A 22,599-nucleotide genomic window follows, 5' to 3' on the forward strand; every position below is an offset into this window, starting at 1 on the left:
ACCGAGTCGATCTCTTCGTCTCATTTCTTCCACATGCTTGATGTGCGGTTTAAGCGTAGCCTTATAGTATTTCGCTCATTATCGAAGCAAACCAAATCACATGATCTAGAGACCTTGAAGATAATCTGCCAGTGCTTGCAATCAGATGCCGCCCACACACATGCGCAGTGACGAAAGCCAGATCCGGCGTCCCTCGCCAGCGGAGGGAGAGAGTCCGGGGAAGGCAGCATCACCAACAAAGAGGCCACCAAAACTCCCCTGGTTGTTGCTTACTCCAGCTCACGGTTCCGAGACAAGGTCACCAATCCTGCACATCTGCTGCTCGCGGTGTAGCGCCACGCTCGCGGCCCGACCACTCCCCCATCAATGAGCGCGTAACGCTGCCCGATGCTCTTGCTCGCATGGCCACGCTTCCAGGCCGACCGTCTCGCAACATGGCCGACCGTCACGTGCCTGTTGGCTGTCCTGCTGTGGGCGACGCCAGGTCGTGGCATGACCGATGACACGATCGCTCACCTTCGGTATGTCCTGCCAGAATGCCGTCCAGGTCGAGGGTGTAACAAAGCGACTAACCCGGTGCGCCCCGCCCCAGACAAGACACACGCGACCTGTTCTACCACGGTTACACGAATTACATGACCCATGCCTTCCCCGAGGACGAACTGAAACCCTTGTCCTGCAAGCCGCAGACGCGCAACAAGGAAAACCTCGCAGATGTCGGACTGAACGATGTGCTGGGCAACTACAGCGTGACGCTGGTCGACTCGCTTTCAACCCTGGCCATCCTCGCGGCTGGAGACGATACGGCGGACGGGCAGTCTCCGCTGAGAGATTTTCAAGAGGGCGTCAAGGCTTTGGTGGAGCTATATGGAGACGGAGGAGAGAGGAAACGCTGCGGCACGAAGGCATGCGGGTTCGATCTGGACAGCAAGGTCCAGGTTTTTGAGACGAATATCCGCGGCGTCGGCGGACTGCTGTCCGCGCATTTGTTCGCGATTGGAGAGCTCCCCATCCGTGGGTATGAGCCCCGGTCGATATCCAGAGATGAAGCGGAAGTGGCAATCGATTGGGACGGCTGGGTATACGATGGACAATTGTTGCGGCTTGCATATGATTTGGCTTCAAGGCTCCTGCCCGCTTTCAGCACGACCACGGGTCTGCCCTACCCGCGAGTCAATTTGAGGCACGGGATTCCTTTCTACCGTGACAGCGAGGACGGCGTCTGCAGGCTGGATGGCACGTCTTCGGATCCGCGCGAGATCACAGAGACCTGCGCCGCTGGCGCTGGAAGTCTTGTCCTGGAGTTTACCACGCTTTCGAGGCTGACGGGAGACGAGCGCTTTGAGAACCTGGCCAAGAGAGCATTCTGGGCTGTCTGGGAGCGTCGCAGCGGCATCGGATTGATCGGAAACGGCATTGATGCTGAGAACGGGCAGTGGACTATGCCGCCTCTTGCTGGCATTGGAGCCGGCGTCGACAGCTTCTTTGAGTACGCGGTCAAATCTTCGATTTTGCTTTCGGGCCTGCCGTACGATCCTGCCGAGGACGGTGACAACGCGCCGGAGGCTTTCCTCCAGGCTTGGAATGAAGCGCACGCCGCTGTGAGGCATCATGTTCTACGCCCTGTATCGGAGAAGCATCCTTTCTACGGCCAGGCGGATTTGGTTACTGGCGCGCCACGCTACAATTGGATCGACAACCTCAGCGCCTACTACCCTGGTCTGCTGACACTGGTTGGAGAACTTGATGAGGCGATCGAGGGCCATCTGCTATGGGCGGCCCTGTGGACTCGATATGCTGCATTACCGGAGCGCTGGCACACGCACAATGCGTTCATTGATCCCAATTTCAGACACTGGGCGGGTCGACCGGAATTTATCGAATCGACTTACTATCTCTACCAAGCAACTAAGGATCCATTCTATCTTCACGTGGGCGAGATGGCTCTGCGTGACATTCGCCGGAGGTGCTGGACGCCGTGCGGATGGGCAGACTTGGGAGACGTGATCAGTGGCGAGCAGAGGGACCGCATGGAGAGTTTCTTCCTGGGAGAGACGGCGAAGTATTTGTACCTGCTCTTCGAGGAGAGTCATCCGCTGAACCATATGGACGCGCCTGTGGTCTTCACGACGGAGGGTCACCCAATGATCATACCATCGAGGCTACGACGTGCTCCCACTCCAAACCCACCAAGAGCGACAAGGACGCAACGAGCGAACGAGCACACACTGAAAGCTCCCGCGGCAACATGCCCTTCAATCAACGCACTTCATCCATTTTCCGGCAGCAGCATTGTCGATCGTCCGGACTTCTTCCACGCTGCTGCCATGGCGCAGCTTCACCTAGTACCAGTCGAGGCTTCACGACCATCTTCCCTGCATGAGGCTGCGATCGACTCCCCTAGGGTCACAATCGAGGATATCCGTAGTCCCACCAACTACACCTACTATCCCTGGACTCTGCCTCAGAGTCTGGTCCCAAGCAATGGTTTCAGCGCGGAAATCAATAGCCCTATCCTGAGCACCCTCACCTTCCCCAATCTGGGCTCTGGCAAGGCTGGTGAGGACAAAGGACTACTGCCCCTCGGTGCGCTTCACAAAGTCCTGGAGGGCGTTGTCATCAATTCGCTGTCCAACATGCGTCTAAGCATGGTCCAAGAGCCCAAATCCCTTCTCCTGCCGGATGGTCAAGGTGTGTTAGTAGAGATGGAGGTGGGCCCGCAGTATCGCGTGCATGGCATCGCCAACTGGCCGCTTGGAAAAGATGAGAAGGTCTTGCTAGCCAAGGAGGCTATGGAAGGCGTGGCTCCTAGCGATCCCAACTTCAAGCGCGTGAAGGATCTCGAGTTCATTGATTTGGTCATTGACTTCTACCCGCCACCTCCTGAATCGATCACGCTCAGTGAAGACGGCTCGATTCTGGATGAGTTCGAGGTCGACGTCCCTGAGAATGGTTCCCTCGAGACTCTTTGGGAGGAGATTGAGTCCATGCTCACCAACATGCTCCCTGGCGAGGCAACATCGCATCCTTCAATCACCCCTGCGACCAGCACTTCGCCTGGCATCTCTCGCACAGCCATCCCCGCCATCTTGCCCACAGGCCTTGGTGCAGCCGTCCTGCCAGCGCAACTCGATACAGTGGACCCGACGACGCTCGCGACAGGCGCCCTCCCGAACAACAAGATCTATTTCCTCGACTCGACATTATGCTCCCACCGCCTCCCAGCATCTGTTGCCAAGGAACACCACATCCTGATCATCCGCCGAGGCGAATGCTCCTTCAACGAGAAGCTCGCCAACATCCCGGCCTACGCTCCGAGCAACCACGCGCTCCAGCTCGTAGTTGTCGTGTCCATGCCGGGCGACGAGACGCAAGCGCAGTTCGGCGATCAGCTCGTGCGGCCTTTGCTCGAGGAACGACAGATGACTCCGGCTGGGAATGAGCGCAGGCACGGAATTGCCATGACGATGGTCGAGGGGTCCGCGGATACGATAGCTGCGCTGCGCGATGCGGCGAGCGTCCTCGCTCATTTCGATGAGGCTGGAGAGGTCGTGGAGAGCGTCGTATCTCGCGCTGGTGATGGTTCTAAGGGAGGCAAGAAGCTGAGACCGGGTGTCGGGGTGAAGAGGAGATATTGGTTCGAGAGCATGGGAGTGCCGATTGCGAACCTCATTGCCTTGTAATCGTCCCAGGAGGTCTTGTGTTCTTTGTTCATAACTTATATACCCGACGATTTGATCCGTTGCATTTCCATGACCGTCGCTCTATTGAACCTGTTTCTGGCTCACTGATTTGATCTCATCGCATCCCAAGCACGCAGCAGGTCGGTAATGTTACCTAGCATGTGACACAACGATCACGACCTTCCTGTGAGTGAGCCTCAGGACCTCGCGCTTGCCTGAGGCTGTTGCCAAGCTCTGGGCCCGTGCCCTCTCCGCGCTTTCTATAAGAGCCTGGCTCCCAGCGCGATCTCTCTCCCTTTCCTTTCCTCATACTTACCTTGGGATGTCGCGGGCGATCACGAATGCCCGTTAGGCCGCCGGAACCTCCTGCATTGCACAGCGCGGCGAGGTTCCGGCGATAGTTGGCTTCGGCCACCTATATCTCGCAATTTTTGATGTCTACCAACAAGCCACTGTTTTCATCAGCGCTTTCGTCCTTTGCCGACGGAAGCTTGGAGAAGACACTCACACCTGGCCCCAAACAAGCATGTCCGTCGTCACGTCTCGTCACTCGCACGTTATTGAACTCAATCTGCCAATGTATAATGTGTCGCGTAGGCAACTGATATACCTTACACGTGCACGGTCTGCTGTCACCAAATCATGAGTTGAAGCAGATTTCGGACCATGTTCCCAGTGATCAAGTCACAGTGGACCATGTAAGGTATCACAAGGAATCTCTAACACAAGCAAGGTACTAGATGCCGCTACCTTACATCATCGTCATGATGTTACCTTACCCCCTGCTGAGAGAGATTGGTCTCTTTAATCGTCGGAAGCGGGAAGCGAACCGGGTCCATGAGGCTAACCAAAGCGTGAACCCTGTCAACAACCGTCATCACATTGCCGCTCCCTGCTCGCGCATACGTCCCACTCACACGCGGCACGGCGGTCTTGAGGTCACGCTCCACCCGCCTATCGAATGTCTTGTTGAGCGTGTACAGTGCACTGCTTTTTCCCTTTGTTTCCCACGTTCCTTGCCTTCTCGTAGTTTGTGTACATATGTTTCAGTTCGATACGCGTGAACAACGACCGCCACAAACAGACACCTCGCCATGCCGCGAGACATGAGCTGGCTCAGCCCCAAACGGCGGCGAACCACGACCGCCGTACCGACCGTGCAGAATGCGCGCAAAACCGCAGGTGAAGACGACGAACCCCTGAGTCCTACGCCACGATACGCAAGTCCAAAACCCGTCCTTCCACCATCGAGTCCGTCACAACGGCCATCACGGACCTTTTCGCCCGCCTCGTCAACGAGCGCGGCGCATGCGCCCAGCGGCGAAGGCAACCTATTCTATGCGTACGCGCGACGGGTATGATCGTGATAATCAAGGAACTCATTCAGCGCGCGGCTCTGACTTCGAATAGGCTGACGAGCTTCACTCCCGCTACCTCTTGACTTTCGCATCAGCGTCAGTCGCGAACGAATGGTGGTCCCTCGTGCAAACACATTTCCCCGATTCCACACGCCCCGGACCGCAACTGTTCTCGTTCAAGGCGGATGACTTGCTCAGTAAAGCTTGGAAACATGCCGCACTTGAACATCTCAGGCCGAAATGGATGTACACATCGTTCGACGACTCTGCCGGAGGCGCAATTCAAGGAATCATTCCTGTACAGGATGCACGAGGGAGTATTCTGGGCGGCGCTGGCAGCAGCTCAGAGAACCAGAGCAAGCGAGAAGCAAAGAAACAGGTGAAGGAAGGAAGCATGCTGGAGGAAAGGTTCGAAAAGATGATGGAAGCCGTTGAGAAGAACACCGAGCAGATCGCTGCGCTGACGGAATCGAGGCAAAACGGAGGATACATTATCACTCCTGGTAAACCTGAGCGTGCGAGCGAGCACGAGGATCAGTTCAGCACTTCTGAGTTGACAAGCCACCTTGGGCGTATATCGCAACTCTTGGAGCAAAATTCTGCGCACGTCGCAAAGCTCGCTGAGCGACAGGTGGAGAATGAGGAGAAAATGCGCACGATGCTCGAGAGCCAGCAGGCGCAGAAGGAGACGGAGCAACCGAGCATGGCGCAGTTGACTTCCCACCTAGACCGCATACAGAGGCTTATGGAACGCAACACACATGGACGGAAAGACAGCGCACGCGACATACGCACCTCGCCTCAGAGGATTGACCTGACGCCGCTCACATTCTGGTTGGAGAAGGTTCTTGGGGCTGTGGAACAGAACTCGGATCTCGTCAGAGAGTTGCTCGAGGCACGGAATGACTCTACACAAGCACTCCCTGCTCAGCAAGTTGAATTGGACCTTTCACCACTTTCTCAACGCTTGGACGACCTGCTCGATGCGCAGGAAGCCAAGGCAGCGCGGGATCAAGAGGCAAATGTGCAGATGGCCCAACGACTCGACAAGATTGCGGACACACATAACAAAGCCGTAGAGCGGGGCCCATTCGACGTATCTCTACTCTCGCAGAGGCTCGACGAGATTCTGAGCGTCCACCGCGATGCTGCTACCACTCCTCTTGTCGCCAAGTTAGACGAGGTAGCAGAGGCGCACAAAGAAGCAATGGACTTTTCGCCTATAACAGATCAATTGGAGGAGCTCGGGACTGAAGTCGCGGTATTGAGAGAGGCGCTAGACTTCTCCACCCTGGTCGATCCCTTAGAGGCCATTCGCAATTCGAACGAGCAGAACAGCGAGCATCTTGTTAACTTTGTCGAAGCGCATTACGCTCCCAGCCACGAAGCACACTCCCAACATTTCGAGACTGTTATCGAACAGCTGGAAGCCCTTCGCACGACAACCGAGCACAACAGCGGCATCATGACTGACCTGCTCGAATCGATAGCGACGACTCGTCCCGCGTCGTCTGAGGAGAGCACGTCGGCTTTGACACCTTTCGACGATCGATCTAACGGCACGTCTGAGCAGCAGAGCGACGGGCCCGGCTTCGGCAACACCAAATTCATCATTTCGGCCCTCACTTCGCACCTCAGCAAAATTCAAGCAGTCGCCGAATCCAATGCCAATGCTGTACGCTCCACGAGAGAAAGCAGTCAGGCTTTCCAGCGAAGCATGTCTGGTGCTATCTCCGACACGTCGCAAAGTATTCGCACTCTTGCAGCAAAGCACAAAGACTTGAGTTCGCAGGTGGCAGTGAGAGAGGGTTTGGTGAGGGAGGTGGTAAGGTCGCAAGCAGAAATGGTCGAGTGCGTGCGGGAGCTGGCGCAAACGATCAAGGGACAAGAGAGGAACACCTGTAATCATGTTGTCGTCCCTCCGCCGAGGAAGACTAACCGCAAGGTTGTTGGGTTCGTGTACGATGTGAAGGAGGGCAAGGCTTAGAAAAAGTCATGATGATATCACGAAGGGATAATAACATATAGCCTGTGCTATGGTATATACGATCGATGGATATAAAAACGCGCGCATGAATAATATCGCTAGAGCTGGGGTCTTTCTGTGATGTTTGCCATGTTCATTTCCTCCTTTTCGGACAAGACACCACATGCTCCCCGCCAAATGCTGATCGCAAGTCTCTGCTCCCCACTTGCTCAACGGCTGTTGTCCGAACCGCCTCCACACGCTAGATCTAGCGCGAGAGCGTGTTGATCATAAGCTCTCGTCGTGCATCGAGACCCTTGTGAAAGATACATTCTTGATACCGACGATCGCATCGAGTGCTCAAACATTGCTTTTTGCTCTGAGAGATCGGCCGAAGCATCATTCTCACCGCACGTTGGCCAGACACGACATGTCACGTGCAGAAACGATGTCTCGGCGCGGTGAGCGCATCATCAAGTTATTGAACTATACGAGCAACGTTTTATTGGTCTACCTCCGCCTGTTGTGCTCCCCTTTGCCGTGCAGCCCGACGCTCATCCTCAGCTGAGCCCGGGACTTGCAGGTTGCACCGCTTGTCTTACATGCATCTATATCGAAGCCTCCCGTGTCCCGGACCTATTCACTGCTCAATGTTTCCGCTCACCGTGAAACCTCTGCCCTTCCGCCGCTCCACGACGATAAGTCGACCGCCACTCCCACCCCGGCTTACGGCGAACTCTCGCGACCAACAATCCCTGCTCCTCGCTTCTAGTCGTTTCACCTCCAGCCAGCCGCGCGCACCCGTCTGCCGCCAGCCCCGGCGGTGATCACCTGGCAGTCGGAGGCTTCTCGAGCGACAGAGAGATGCCTGTATCAACGTTCTCGCATGGCAGCGCCGCCTTGCGCACCGAGAGTGCGCGCAGTGAGATCGTCTCTCGCTGGCAATCCACCCGCGAGCGCATACTGATAGACGAGCGCCGGGTGAGAGAGTGCGAGATCCAAGAGATGGACGGGACGGGCTTACACGAGCGGGGCGACTGGCCCATGCGGCCACCGAGTACTAGTCCGCCGATTGAGGGCAACAATGGGCAAGAGATCGCCGCTGGAATGCAGTGGTGTGAAGGCAGCCATCACATAACGGATGTCACGGCGGAGAGGGAGCCCGAAGTCCAATGGGTCGTAGAGCAGGACGAGAGCGAAGAACACCGGCGACTACAGGCACTGAGCGGAAATGGCGTTACCGAGCGTGGACGAGCAACGCTCATGCCCGTAAGAGAAGAGGAAGAAAGTCATCCACCGCGAGAGAGCAGGCTGAAAGGTCAAGACAGTGCGACGTCTGTTGCTACATCAGATGTTGGCGAGACAGCCTTGATTGATCGTCAGCAAGAACAACAACGTAATCGGGAGCAGGCAGGCAGCCGGTTATCTGTTGACGAGTACATGCAACGACATTCATCATCGCCATCACCGTCGCCCTCCGACATTTCGAACGATAACTATCAGTCCTCGCCATTTGGTCAGAGCATCCCGGCAGCAGCATCAGAACTAGGTCAAACGAACGGGAACCCAGCCGATCGATTGACGCCTGATAACAGTCAACGAACATCACCTGTGTTCAACGGCAGCAATGCGCCTTCCACTCTCCACATCAGGCAGAACTCTATCGCGAAATCGTCACCACTTGAGGGAAACTCACGAGCATCATCGGCATGCAACACATATCCTGCACTTCAGACGACCCAGAACAAAGACCGCATCAGGTACAGTTGGCAATCCTCGCAAGACGATGAGCCTAATCGACCGCGTATCAATGTCATAAAGCTTGTTTCGAACACCGTCACCTCTAGTGCAGGATTTCCGCAAGGAGAAGCTTTCGGGTTCTCAACATCTCCGCGTGGACGAAGAATCGCGGTCTTCAATTCGGCTAGGTTGTACATTCTGCAGACTGCGGCGTTGCCCGTCGGAATCAGTCAGGACTACGCTTTGAAAAGAAGGCCCCTAGCAGTCGAGGTCCTCGATGATGGCACTTGCCTTGCTATCCTGGCCGATCCTCACACGGTGAATGTCTACGATCTTTCTCATCATCGGCTACGCCGGTCAAAAACGATCAAGCTGGATTTTCCCACCAGCTGCATTGCTTTGGCACCTACGGGAGGCTTGATAGCAGCAGCTTACGACGGAGGTGTAGAGATCTTTTCACTTGACCCCGCTGCCTTACCTACAGACCGTCGGGCGGTGAGATCGCAGCGGATGGATCGGCTCAGCTTCTCGCAGGATGGATCGACTTTGTTGGGAACAACAACCAGGATCAATGCCTCCTCAAGTGTCGTCGTAAACGTTCCCGTGTTTCCTACTTCACCTGACGGAGTACCGACAAGCGGGGAGTTGAAGGAAGCCTGGTGCTCTGAGCTCCTGCACCCAGAAAACATTCGAAACAGCAGTCACGCTACTTTCATGAGAGACAACAAGACCACATGCAATGATCGCTTGTTCGCGTGGAATGGCATTGCGGACACATTCGGACTCCTCGATACGAACGACCTTCAATACGGCCGAGTTGACTTTCCAATCGTCGTCTCACCCCCTCTGTCCACTTGTGGTGGCCTTGGAGCTGCTATCCACTCGTGTCCAACTGTGGATGAGCAGGGCGATACTGTCGCCATGATCGTCAACGATCGAACTATCAGGCTGTACATCGTGCCGCATAAAGCCGCAGAGAGCGATGTCAGCATTGAAGCACACAGTATTGACCATGAGCTCGACGAGGGCTACGGCTGTCCCTTCAGTGAGGTTAGATGGGTTTATTCCGAAGCTGGACAGTCAACTTCGCTGGGTAATCATGCTCACGTGCAGGGTCGTCTGCTCGTGACAAGCCCGGGTAGTTTCGGAGATGCCGGCTCTCCAGAAGAGTTCACTCAGGATGTCGAAGCTGGCAGGATCATCCTATTCGATTTCGATCCACAATTTGCCGGCCGCGCTGGACAGACCTTCTCTCTGACTCTAGGCAAATCGCCTCCGCAGATGCTGGAAGAGCCTCAGATCGACGTTGCGGATGAAGTCGCTCTGGTCCGCCGAAGGACTGTCAATCAAAGCAAAGGCAGCATTCTCAGCCAACGTCCCGTCACTTTGGGAAGAGCTGCGACAACCTTCAATTCAACACGCAATGGTTTACGATCTGCAAGCCCTGCTCTCCTACGACGACCGAGTTCTTTCTCTTCTGGGCCTGCAAGCCACCCAGATGCCGCTCGATCTTTACCAGACCTGATGGAGACGAACGAAGCCAATGATGCCAGAGCGGCAATGGAGGAACCCTTTTCAAATACTGCGCCACGATCTCAGGCCTCCTTACAGAGAGCAGCAAGCAATGCGCAGCGTCATCGTTTCCAGGCATTGGAGGAGCGAGTTCATGAGCGCATGAGCATCGACAGCACCAATGCATTCTTCCCTCTGCCGGAATATACTGAAGAGCCCAATGCCCCATTACCTAGCCGCTTTCGCGTTATGGCTGGCCTTGATGCTCCCGTTCGGTCAACGCCTAAGCCTGCTGTTGTGACAAGACAGAATGCAGGCCACGCCCCCGGACCTGCAAGTGCACCTGTGTCTGAGAATTTCAGTGCAGACCGCGCATTTGCTTCAGCCATGGCTCCATCCCGCAATTCGTACGAGACAAACAGGAGCTTCTACGCAGGCCATATGCCCCGTGGATTGCAGAGAGCTTATAGCAATGCAGCAAGTCGGGTTGGTGCAGGACCAGTACCCAGACTAATCGGCGACTGGGAGAATGTCAGCCCTGTCATTCCGCCCGCCCATCGCGGCTTTCCACCTACATCTACTGACGCCATCACTCAGTCGAACTCATCACGAGTCTCGCAAGAAGAACAGGATTATACTGTTGCTTCTGGTCAGAATGGCCGGTATCGTTACAGCACCTCTCTCCTGAATCCGCCAGGCCACCAGCAACCTGACCGCTCTTTGGAATCCGTCCCTTTCTACGACGCTCTAAGAGCCACTCCAACCCTCCCACCTCAACAATTCACAAATTTCGCCACGAATCGCCGCCTACCACCGCATATTCAAGCTTTCCGCGAAGCAGCGGCCGCCCAGGGCTCCTCTTCCCTCTTTCCCACCACTCAGCCAACAGATCAGGTACCTCACCGCCAGATCGAGCCAGCTAGTACTGTGCCACACCCAGTGACGGCGTGGCATCCCCCTGCTCCATCCGAGCCGGCTGCTCCGGCGCCTTCCATTCCTCGCGCTGGTGGGAGGAACCCGACCAATGGACACAATCGTCGATCGAGCCAGAACGGCAAAATGGGCTTCCCAAGTGTGATCAAAGCAAGAAAACTCGGGCTCTTTAAACGCAAGAGGGTTGCTGGAGACGAACTGCCCCCGTACGATGCCGGTGAGGACGAATCCCATCAGAAAGTTGTGAGTTGGATGGCGGGCAGGAAGCAGAAAGAGGGCGGGTGCGTGGTGATGTAAAGGATCGCTTTTGATGCTCTCGTCCCTTCATTTTTTATTTTATTTTTCTTGGTCTGTTTCGATCGTTTCCTTTGTTCGCATCGTTCGGCCGACGAGCTCTGGGTCTGCGCCCGAACCATGCATTGATCAGCAAAGCCCGTCGGCTTCATTAGAGATACCCTTGATAAATCGGCGCTGCATATCAAATTAAGACTCACAATCTTTCGAACTTTCTCAACGATCATATGTGTTAAGGCCGCATTTGACGAAGACATGATAGTGCCATCCATGTGAGAATACGTGGAAATGTTGAAGTGTTTCAACCTAATGGAGTCGTGTTCTTTTGGGATAATGAAGCATTTGGTGTTGCAATTGTCAATAGAGGAATGCTGGCGCGAGCATAGTTATGTCGTCGTCAAACTCTGAGACACTTGTGATTCCAAAGCCTAAGTGACGTCCCATGACACGAGAGTGACTGGCCAAAGCATCGACATGTTGTCGATACGATTCGAGGGTTACGCGACTCCGATGTACTGTATTTGTGACTAATGCTAAAGCCGCTGGTATGAGCACTTGACTGATAATCATTCGATAGCCTTCACAGGGAGACGGTGCTGTGTCGTGTGAAGGGAGGTCTTCGCGGCATCACAGTCATGCGATCCAGAAGCTTGGAGAGGCTGGTGATCCCAAGGCACAGATGCATTGGCACAACACTAGCATGTCTGGCGAGAGCACGGAGGCACTCTCGAACACACAGGAGGTAGCAGTTTTGTTCGTCTGGGGCGGAGCGAAATTGACTGTAACGTATGTCGTCGAAAGAAGCACAAGCAACGTGTTCGATGAGATGGAGTTTCGCTAACGCGGATTGTAAAGTGTCCCGACGCCTCGCAAGAATTCATGTCACAGGGGCCGTCGGCAGCAGCACCAGCTCACGGCGAGAAAAAATCGACTCAAGTCTGACCCAGATTAGAACAAGTGATGATTCACTGTCTGTTACCAAAAAATTGTACTGCTCACAGCGTCATTCATTACCTTATGGCTCAAGCATGCGAATGGAAGCCAACCCCAACCCTAACCCTATCAACCCCTAGATTATGGATGCCATGTGGCGGGAGGGGCTTCGACGCTAGACGCCTCGGCTGCCGGCAGTGGGTGGCGTCGCACGCTCGATGACGCGACTAACAGCTCGCATCGCAAGAGGCAGGTGGGAGCTTGATCGCAAATGATTTGTAACGGCAAAGGGTAGATATACCTGTACGTTATTCTTGAGTCTGTTCTCAAATCACCTCCATCACACCACCACCTCATTTGTCACCGTGCCTCATATAACACCGCGCCGTGTTCTATTGCTGCTGCTCACGCTTACCGGCGCCGCGGTAATGACCTCCATCTTTCAAAAGTTGACTCGACCTTTCACATCCTCAACACTGCGCTTCGCGCCCGAACAAACCGCCAAAATGGACGTCCCTGAAGGCGCGCAGAAGTGCACCCTCGCCGCTGGCTGCTTCTGGGGCGTCGAGCACATGTACCGCAAGGACTTTGCCTCGAAGGGCCTGCTGGACGCTCGTGTCGGCTACATCGGCGGCGACACCAAGAGCCCCAGCTACCGCTCCGTGTGCTCAGGCACCACTGGCCGTGAGTCGCAATCACAGTGTCTCCTTTCTCACATCATGAGCTGACTCCGCCCTTCACAGACGCCGAAGCGCTGCAGGTTGTCTTCGATCCCGCGCAAGTCTCCTACCGCAGCCTGCTCGAATATTTTTACCGCATGCACGACCCCACCACCGCCAACCGCCAGGGCCCGGATGTTGGCTCGCAATACCGCAGCGGCATTTTCTACCACGATGCCGAGCAGAAGCAGATTGCCGAGGATGTGACTAAGAAGGCGAATGACCAGTGGTACAACGGCAAGATCGCGACAGAGATCTTGGAAGCGGGAACATGGTGGGATGCGGAGTCGTACCACCAGGAGTACCTTCACCACAACCCGAGCGGGTACGAGTGCCCGAGCCACTTCCTCAGGAAGTTCCCGCCTCTCTCGTAAGATCGGCCAAGAACGGACCCAGATCGCGGACATGACAATCAAAATGTAACGAACATCTTATATCCTTTTTGGAGTATGTAGCTGAATATCAAGCATTCCCTTGACCAAACCAGCGCAGTTGCTTGAGACATCTTGTGTAGATATCTGACACTTCATTATTACTTGTTACCAAAGACAGTTGATTCCACCAGACTCTCAGCAATACTTTGCTGATCTATCTACCTGACCGGCAAAGCCTTCTTCTCTTTGTAAACGTCGCCAGTCAGTCTGATTTCATACTCTTGATCCTTACCCCGGCCCTGTTTCTCCAGCGATCTGACGAGCGGCAACACCTCCCTTCCGAACTGCTCGATCTCCTCATCGTAGTGCAAAAAGGCGGTCAGGATAATATCAGCACCCAGACTCTTCAACAACAGAATCCGGTCTGCAATCTGCTCCTTGGTGCCAATCAATTTCGTCTTGAACCCGTCATTGTACTGCACCAGGTCCTCAAATTTCGAGTTGGCCCACATGCCCGTCTTGTTGTGCGTCGACGCGCCCGCGTTCTGGACCTGCTGCCGGAAGCCTTCGACGGCTTCGGCGTCCGCTTTGCCCTGGATCTCTTGCAGCACGCGGATCGCTTCTTCCTCAGTCTCGCGGCAGATGACGAAGCCGTTGAGCGCGAACTTGACCTGGCCCTCTCGGCCTTGGTCTTTGGCGCGCTGCCGGACGTCGGCGATCTGGGTCTGGAAGCCTTCGAGGGTGTTGCCGTTCATGCTGGGAGAGCGTCAGTGATGGTCAAGGTCGCAGCAAGAGATGTGAGGCTCACAAATAGTAGTCTGATACAGCGGCGCCGTTGTTGCGAGCGTCGTCGCTGTTGCCGCCCTGGAAGATCTCGGGATACGGGCGGTTGGGCAAGACGAGAGGCTTTGGCTGCAAAGGGTAGTCGTTGAACTGGTAGAAATCACCCTTGAAGGTGAATTTGTCTTGCGTCCAGATGCCCTTCAGACATTGGATGAACTCGCGGCTTCGGCGGTAGCGCTCGGAGTGATCAAGCCACCATTGGCCGATTGATGTGAACTGTCTTCTGATTAGTACAACGCATTTGGATAATCAATTGTGATGCCATGGGCCTACCTCAGCCTTGAACCAGCCAGAGACCACATTGACGGCGATGCGGCCATCGCAGTAATTGTCAATCGAGGCGATTTGCTTAGCTGCCACCGCAGGATTCCAGGGACCAGGTAGCAAGGCAGCGATGAGCTTGATGCGTTCTGTCTTGGCCAGGAGCGCTTGAGAGAATGTGACGGGCTCATGTTGACTTGCGGCACCATAGCCAGACATGAAACGAATCTGCGAAAGCGCATACTCGAAACCGACCTGTTCGGCAGTACGAGCGTATCGGACGTTCGACTTGAGGTCCCAGTTCGTACGCTGTGGAATCTTACTGACGACAAGACCACCGGAAACATTTGGCACCCAGTAAGCGAACTTGACCCTGTCCGGGTCGGCATTGATCTTATCGTGATAGCTCAGGTCAGCATCGGCCTGACTGTAGCCATTGATACCGTTGAGGGTGCCGTTGCCGTTCAAAGGTGGCGATAGAGGTGCGGGCGTGCTGGTGCCGCTGTTGCTGGGGCTTCGTCCACCCACCGAGACGACAATGCGCTTGCCACTAACGGTGCCTGCGCGTAGTCGGTCCAAAGCATCGTTGATACCAGCCAAGCCACCTTCGGCGACTTCGACCTCGGGCAGCTTCAACGACTTAGCAATGAGTAGCTTCTCGAGCCATTCAACAACAGCGTCACCGTACACCGAAGCCTCGTGGAACAGCTTGATTGGCACTTTGTGAATCGTGACACCCGGCGCAGCTTCTTTGGGAGTGCCAGTCAATCCGAGCAGATGAGACTGCGGGCCAGAAGTCGACTTCTGAAGGGCGTCCTGCAGTGCGGATGCAGTCTCTGCACCGACGACGTCAACGCCAAAGCGAAGCTTGCCGCCCGTGACTGCCTTCAAGACCTCCACGGCCCGTTTGTGGTCATGCCTGTCGATCTGGAAGTCGGCGCCAATCTCTACCAGCCGGTGGCTTCCCTTTGCGAGATCTGCAATCGCCACGACCCTGAGGCCAGCTAGTTTGGCAAGTTGAATCGCCAGTTGTCCGGTCGTGGTGTTGGCTCCCCATACTGCGATCCAATCCCCAGGCTTGGGCCTCTCTGACTGGGAGATGCTACCAAAGACTTCTCCTCGGATGTCATCAGGCACGTGGAGCGGGTTCAGACTACGCGCAATCTGAAGGAAGTCAGGACCGTTTGGCCCTTGAACTGGTCGAGAGAAGTCGAGGCCGAAGCTGATACCCAGCGCAATCTGTGCGGCGACGAACGCGACACCGAGAGCTGCGCCCTCCTTCACTTGAACGCCCTGAGGGATGCGAGCGACGTTGCTGGGGGTTGTGACGACGTACTCTTGATACGCTGCCTTGCGCACATCGCGGTAGTCTGTCGAAGGACCGAATACAACATCCCCTTGTTTGATTCGGCTTTCCTTGCGAGATCCCTTGACGACAATACCGGCAAAGTCGCGACCATTGACCCACGGGTAGCTAGGCTGGCTGAAGCCGTAGTCGGCGCCCTTCCAGTCTACTGGGTTGAGGCCAATGGCAAGGGTCTGGACGAGGATCTCGTCATCACCGTGGAGTTCTGGGATTTCCTTGGACTTCTCAAGAGTGTACTTTTGGCGAGGGCCATGCAAAAGTAGCAGGTCCTGCTGAGGCTTTTCGAGGCGTAGAAATTCGTCTTCGTCGTGAACCGCGCTCGCCTCGACTTTTGCTAGGCCATTGCTTCTAGGAGAGTCGTGATTGCCGATGCCGTTCGGTTTTAGACCGAGGTTGCTGAAAGGGGCCGAAGGCGGCGATTTGGCGTGGCCGTTGACGCCATTCTGCTTCAGCGAGAGAAACTGCGTAGAATCATCGACGGAAGGCATGTTTGCTATCGCTTGAGGAAAGATGAAAAAGAAATGGACAGAGCTCCAGAAAGCTCCAAAAAACATCTGAAAGCGACAGGCATTTACCTTAGCGCCATGTACCTACGTATGAACCTTAGGCATGAGGAATCTCGCGCTACGATCACAACATCGTAGCTAGTCGAGTGTTTCAATGGTGATGTATGGCCATTGAAGGCCATGATATGGCGTGCGTGCTGCTCGGGGGAGAGGATGGGGGTTTAGTACGATGGCGTGCTCTTACCCCACCTGACAGCACCAGCAAGTATGTTGTCGCAATCGCAACCAGCCACCGTTTTGAAAGTCGTCTGTCCATTCGGTTGCTTTTGCACTAATGTTGTGCTTCCCTTGAAGGTGCTGCGGATTTTCGAATCTCCGGTTAGGTGATGGCGCAGAATGCTGTGTTGTGTGGCTGGCTTTTGGTGATAAACCGGCAGCTTCGTGGTTAGGAACCATATATTGGCCAGCAACTTCTAGGAAGGCGTTCTCTGGTTGCCGAGACAGACATCGCCGTTCGCTTTGGGTTGAATTTTGGCTGACGCGAAGACATGATGGGTGATACGATTGAGTATCGAATCCGAATCTCTCGCCAGCATGGCCTACCCAAGGATGCGTAGCCACATGGAAGGAGCGTCAGCCCTGGTTAGCCTCGTAGCGATTGAGTTTCTCAGCCGCGCAGGCACCTTTGCGATCGGTGACGAGATGATTTCCGATACTGCTCGGGCGCATGTGGTTCAAATCGAAGGAATCCGAGCCGCTCGAGGGCCTCAAGACCTTCGCTTCGCAGCTCCAGATCGTAGAGGTGTCCTTCCTCACCGAATGATTCGGACCTGGATTATGCGTTACTTAACCTCAAAATGGCCACCATCCGTACCCACTCGTTGAAGAGCGTTCGTTGAGCGTCCTTCCGCACACATCGGACGGCACCCATCGAGTCGCCTCCTCTTCACATCTTTGAGTTGCGCGGCTGCCATCAGAATTCTCGCTTTCCATATAGTGCTGCCATTGAAAGGCTTTGTTCCGAAACCTGCGATCATTGCCACTTGCTCACCTTGCCTAGAGGAGGTGATAGTCTCGTCCTCGTCTTCAGCCTCATTATCCGTCGACTTGACTGTTCGTACGCTTCGTGGTCCTCGCCGACGACAGCGAGATTGTCTATCAAGATTGTGAATACGCGCGTACTTGGTCACAATCCTAGGTTGGGGGAGAGAGGGCCACCCGCCAAGTTGAACCTCCAGGCAGAGCGGCTCGGGCGGCAAGCCTGTTCTCAGGCCTTCCAAATTGATGCCATTCGCCGCAGGCTCTATCCTGCACCCGTCAGCTCTGATCACGAGCTCTACCACGGGATAATCCTTGCAAGGCCTAGAACATGCAGACCTTCAGGCTCCTCTGCTCCACTCAGGTTCTGCTTTGTACGCTGATTTCGCAAACGCGAGAAAACATCTCCGTGCGCACGGTCTGGCACACCCTTCTCCGCAAAGGCGCCTGCGCGCCGCTCGTCGCCAAGGGTACCATGATATCTTTCAGTGCTAATCACGCATAAGCATGAATGCTAAAAAACGCCACCCACGCAATGAGGCTTCGAGGGCCGTACATCACGGCTTCGGCATTGGCCGATTGCAATCGCCCTGCGTTCGGGGACGCCGTGATTGCCGGAGACACTCCCGCCGCCGGAGTCTGGGGTGTCGCACTGCGAGCGAGGCTACGGCCTCAGTCATGGGAACCCGAGGGGTACGGCACTGACGGCCACATGGCGGACCATTGAGACTGGTGCAATTGAGCTTGACATAGACGGCGCAACTCTGGTAGTCATCCAATGCGGACGCGGAATGCTGAACAACCGACCCCACTGTCGCTGTGTCTCATACACCATGTGGAGAGGGTGTGAGACGATAGGATCCTGCACTAACCATACGAGGCTATACAAAGGTCAGATCGCAAGCCACGGCGCGGATGCGGCTGCAGATATGCCTGTCCGGTGGACGCTATTCTGCCGACAAAGTGAGGGGCCGCTTGGCAACCCTAGTCGCACAGTGTCGCGTGGCAGAGCTACTAATCGACTTGAAGATGAAGTCGCGAGACCGCTAGCAGGTGTTGATATCCCCTTCGAGCTGGTCGTCAGATATGGCCCTGCCAGGGTATCTGTATATCCGTATCAATACGCTATCGTTGCAAAATGATTACAGTAACGCCTTGAAAACCTCGTGGCATCTGACACACCGAAAGCCGAGGGTTGCAGCACTAAGACGCGGCTCGTGGCCAGCCCCGCCAGGAAGGATCATCCGTGCTACGACAAGGTTGGATTGTCATTCTCCAAGACCCACCTCCAGCTGAAGCCGCTGGGGCCCCAGACCTTGGCGTGGAGATTCCCATATATCAAGCATGGTGCCAGCGTGCTTGGGGCGGGTGCCGGTCGTGCTTGTCCCTTGCAAACTTCCGCCTTTCAAGCTGCCCAGAAGCCGGTTCCAAGATGTCTGACAAACTGTCTGCGGAGATAGACAACGGCGATTCTCACAATGAGAAGGCCGTTCTGGCCGACACAACCAAAGGCGATGATCTGATCGAGACAGCTGGTCGTCGTTCCTCCGTCGCCCTCAACATCGTTGAAAATCCACTGAAGGTAAGCAATTCACCAACGGCCGCCACGGACCCTTTGCCAAGCCTCTCATTGCCAGAAACATGCTGATCGCCACATTTGCAGCGTGGCAGCCGTGAGGAAAATGTCGCCAAAGCCGCCGAATTCGCAACTTTGAACGGCATGCCTGAGCATGCAGAGCTTTTTGGCCGAGCTGCTCTGGTTGCTCGTGACCCACAGCACTTTGCTTCAGTGCCCGGACTTTCAGACGATGAACGCCACGCCTTGCAGTATGAGCACGACCATAAGTGGCACGGCCCGAAGATGCTGTGGTACTCTATCGGTCTATGTGCCATTGGCGCAGCGACACAGGGCTGGGATCAGACCGGTGCGAACGGTGCAAACTTGTCTTTTCCCCAAGAGTTCGGCATCGACAGTGGTCAAGGAAGGGATGCGTGGATTGTTGGTTTGGTGAACTCAATCATCTTCTTGACTGCAGGTCTGATCGGCGCCTTTATTGTTGATCCTCTCAACAAGTACCTTGGTCGCAGGGGTGAAATCTTCTTCACCGCCCTCATTCTGACAGCTACTCCCATTGGATCTGGTTTTGCTCAATCTTGGGAGGGTCTGTTCGCTGCTCGATTCATCATGGGCATTGGAATCGGCGCGAAGAACGCCACGGTACCTATCTTTTCTGCTGAGATGGCACCGGCTCGCGTTAGAGGAGCTCTGGTAATGTTCTGGCAGCTATGGGTGGTGATTGGTAAGCTTGTCGAACGATCGGTTACATGCAAATGCCTTCTGACCGTCTTCTAGGCATCTTCCTTGGATTCTGCGCCAACGTGATTGTCAAGGATACCGGAGACATTGCGTGGCGTTTGCAGCTCGGCTCTGCCTTCATCCCGTCCTTTGTCCTCGGTGTAGGAATTTTCTTCTGCCCGGAGTCTCCTCGTTGGCTCATGAAGCATGGCAAAGTTGCCAAAGGATTTCGGTCCATGGATCGCTTGAGAGCACACCCCATCATCGCCGCCAGGGACTACTACTACTCGTACATCATCTATCAAGAAGAGCTCAAGGCCGCTGGAGGTGCAGGATACTTTGCTCGTCTCAGGGACTGTTTCACAGTTCCTCGCATCAGGCGTGCCAACTACGGTGCTTCGACAGTCATGATCGCGCAGCAGATGTGCGGTATCAACAGTAAGTTCTTCATCCTGCATGTGCCAATTGATAAAACTGACGTTAGCCTAGTCATTTCTTTCTACAGCTCGAGCATTTTCGTGAACGCAGGTTACACCGACGAACAGGCCTTGTATGCATCTCTGGGCTACGGTGCGATCCAGGTTTTGTCCACTATTCCGACGCTGTTCTTGATCGACACCAAAGGCCGTAGAAGACTATGTCTTATCGTAAGTAATTCCGCGATCCGCGATCAGGAAATTCTGAAACGATGCTAATCTCCCCCCAGACGTTTCCCCTGATGTGTATCTTCCTTCTGGCCGCAGGTCTCTCGCTGCTCAAGACTACTGGGAGCACGGCATCCCAAATCGGGCCCGTTGTTTTGTAAGAACCACCCAGCGATGCTCTCGTATTGAGCTCAATCCACTAATGCGTCGATCTTTGTAGATTCGTCTACCTCTTCACGATATGTTACGGTCTCGGAGAAGGACCTGTGGCCTTCCAATACTCCGCAGAAGTCTTCCCCACCATCCAGAGAGAGCAAGGAATGGCCTGGGCTGTCTGCATCAACAACACGTTTGGTAAGCTGACTGCGATCACTGTGAAATGGGCTTGACTGGTCACTGACAGCCGCTCGCAGCTGGTATTCTCAGTCTCACCTTCCCCGAGATGGAGCATGCAATGACTCAGGTCGGAGCTTGTACGTATCCAACCAAGAACTCCCCATCCGTGGCGTTCAATTTGCTAACAAGGACGAAGTCGGATTCTACGCTGGTCTCAATTTGATCGCTTGGTTCTTGGTCTTCTGCTTCGTCAGAGAGACCAAGCAGCTGACCCTGGAAGAACTCGACCGTAAGTTGATGAAGTACTGCTTCAAAGCAACACACGCTAACAATTCCTAAAGAGGTGTTCTCCGTCCCAACGAAGAAGTTCATCACCCACGAGTTGACGGTGATGACGCCCTACTTCTTCAAGCGTCACTTCCTCAGGCGAAAGATCCCGAAGCCGCCGATGATCATCGAGAGCGAAGACAAGGTCATCGACGCCGTTGGAGAGTGATCGAGTCAAAGAGTTGGACACAAGCGACGGACTTTCGCTCATCGCGTGTGGTATAACGGTGTTGGGGTTTGCGATTATCGCCACTTGGTTGTTTGATGCGTTCTGATGTAGATGAATGTAACACGTTGCTACGACCTGTCCAAGTACGCTGGTCGAAGATGTCACATGAAACTTGCCCGCGCATGAATTGATATCTGGTCATGTATCGTCGTGGCTGGGGAATCTAACAGCTGTGCTTGTTCTTCACCACCTGGCACGACCTTTCGAGGCAATTCGTTTCGTTCCACCTCTTCCATCTCCAGGTATTCCAGCGAGAAATCATCGCGGTATTCCACCTCAGCTGAGTCTTGCGTCATGTATTTCATCACATCTAGGCGCATGTGGTGCCTCCTACAGCCAATTCAACGTCGTCGATTGCCGAAAAGGCGGTCTGTTGGGTCAACCCATGCACACCGAGAGGAACGAACTCTGATTCTTACTGCTTCAGCCAATCTTCCTAGTAGGGGATTGATCCGACGTGCTGCTTGCTCTGTTCTGGCAACGGTTGTGCTAGCAAGTACTTCACCATTGGGGATGCTTGCTCATGGTCGTGAGTAGCAGCTCAATGCGCGCCTCCACCAACGAGATGCATCGCATCCGCGTCTGCAACCTCGCCTCATCATCTCATCGGATACGTGCCCTACTGTAGATATACTACTGCTGATACTACCTCACGAATCGACATATTATACACGTCTTTGTCGCAACATAGGCGTTACATCTAATTGGCAGTACGCCCTGTCCAAATCACGTCGTTTCCGAGAGTAGCTCGATATGCGGCTTCCTTCAGTGAAATATGTTTCCGATGCGACACCAGATACTAGACCAGTGACTTTGATTTCATTGTCCAAAGCGTCCATACAATGTTCCATCATGTCTTTTCGACTTTATCAGGCAAGACTCACCTGTCTGCAATGATCGTCAAAAGCTCAACGTTGTCTTGCGCACGATTGCTCTCACGTCATTGGTCATTGGCTTCAGCTTGACACGGCTAGGCAGCATACCACCTGCTGAGCAAGCCAGACGAAGTAGCTTCACAGCCTTTGACGCTGAATTAACCATTTGTGAGGAATTCATGAGTGAAGGCCTGCGACCTCTCAATTATCATGTTTGTTCAGTGCCTTGATGATCACACGTCCGACTACAAAAGACCCAATTCACTGCCACTGCCGGTCATAGGCGACATACCGTCTCTAGGCACTATTGCCGAGGCGTCATTCTGCCTTTTCTGGTATAGATCTTGCAAGGGTAACATCACTCTG

General features: G+C 54.6%; 6 protein-coding genes across 6 annotated transcripts; 5 read left to right on the forward strand and 1 right to left on the reverse strand.

The window, feature by feature from the left end:
- The first annotated feature begins 163 nt into the window (after window positions 1-163).
- On the forward strand, window positions 164-3,753 carry WHR41_00348 (uncharacterized protein). The gene is made up of 2 exons (XM_069368954.1): window positions 164-521; window positions 593-3,753. The coding sequence occupies exons 1-2, from the start codon at window positions 388-390 to the stop codon at window positions 3,681-3,683; spliced, it is 3,225 nt and encodes a 1,074-aa protein (XP_069234273.1). The 5' UTR covers window positions 164-387; the 3' UTR covers window positions 3,684-3,753.
- A 768-nt stretch (window positions 3,754-4,521) lies between these two features.
- On the forward strand, window positions 4,522-7,131 carry WHR41_00349 (uncharacterized protein). Its single transcript, XM_069368955.1, has 2 exons — window positions 4,522-5,038; window positions 5,094-7,131. Exons 1-2 carry the CDS (start codon window positions 4,778-4,780, stop codon window positions 7,026-7,028), a joined length of 2,196 nt encoding a protein of 731 aa, XP_069234272.1. The 5' UTR covers window positions 4,522-4,777; the 3' UTR covers window positions 7,029-7,131.
- Window positions 7,132-7,871: 740 nt separating this feature from the next.
- Window positions 7,872-11,489, forward strand: WHR41_00350 (uncharacterized protein; the record flags this gene model as incomplete). The annotated part of the gene is made up of 1 exon (XM_069368956.1): window positions 7,872-11,489. The coding sequence occupies one exon, from the start codon at window positions 7,872-7,874 to the stop codon at window positions 11,487-11,489; it is 3,618 nt and encodes a 1,205-aa protein (XP_069234158.1).
- Window positions 11,490-12,690: 1,201 nt separating this feature from the next.
- On the forward strand, window positions 12,691-13,704 carry WHR41_00351 (uncharacterized protein). Its single transcript, XM_069368957.1, has 2 exons — window positions 12,691-13,103; window positions 13,163-13,704. Exons 1-2 carry the CDS (start codon window positions 12,848-12,850, stop codon window positions 13,510-13,512), a joined length of 606 nt encoding a protein of 201 aa, XP_069234374.1. The 5' UTR covers window positions 12,691-12,847; the 3' UTR covers window positions 13,513-13,704.
- A 26-nt stretch (window positions 13,705-13,730) lies between these two features.
- On the reverse strand, window positions 13,731-16,470 carry WHR41_00352 (uncharacterized protein; the record flags this gene model as incomplete). Its single annotated transcript, XM_069368958.1, has 3 exons — window positions 13,731-14,268; window positions 14,321-14,571; window positions 14,629-16,470. 3 exons carry the CDS (start codon window positions 16,468-16,470, stop codon window positions 13,731-13,733), a joined length of 2,631 nt encoding a protein of 876 aa, XP_069234372.1.
- A 2,375-nt stretch (window positions 16,471-18,845) lies between these two features.
- On the forward strand, window positions 18,846-21,469 carry WHR41_00353 (uncharacterized protein). Its single transcript, XM_069368959.1, has 9 exons — window positions 18,846-19,108; window positions 19,190-19,826; window positions 19,880-20,260; window positions 20,312-20,469; window positions 20,529-20,623; window positions 20,687-20,820; window positions 20,880-20,939; window positions 20,999-21,091; window positions 21,144-21,469. The coding sequence occupies exons 1-9, from the start codon at window positions 18,959-18,961 to the stop codon at window positions 21,296-21,298; spliced, it is 1,863 nt and encodes a 620-aa protein (XP_069234373.1). The 5' UTR covers window positions 18,846-18,958; the 3' UTR covers window positions 21,299-21,469.
- Window positions 21,470-22,599: the final 1,130 nt, after the last annotated feature.

This window comes from Cladosporium halotolerans (assembly GCF_011745625.1).
Source record: "Cladosporium halotolerans strain TM138-S3 chromosome Unknown Sca1, whole genome shotgun sequence".
NCBI lineage: Eukaryota > Fungi > Ascomycota > Dothideomycetes > Cladosporiales > Cladosporiaceae > Cladosporium > Cladosporium halotolerans.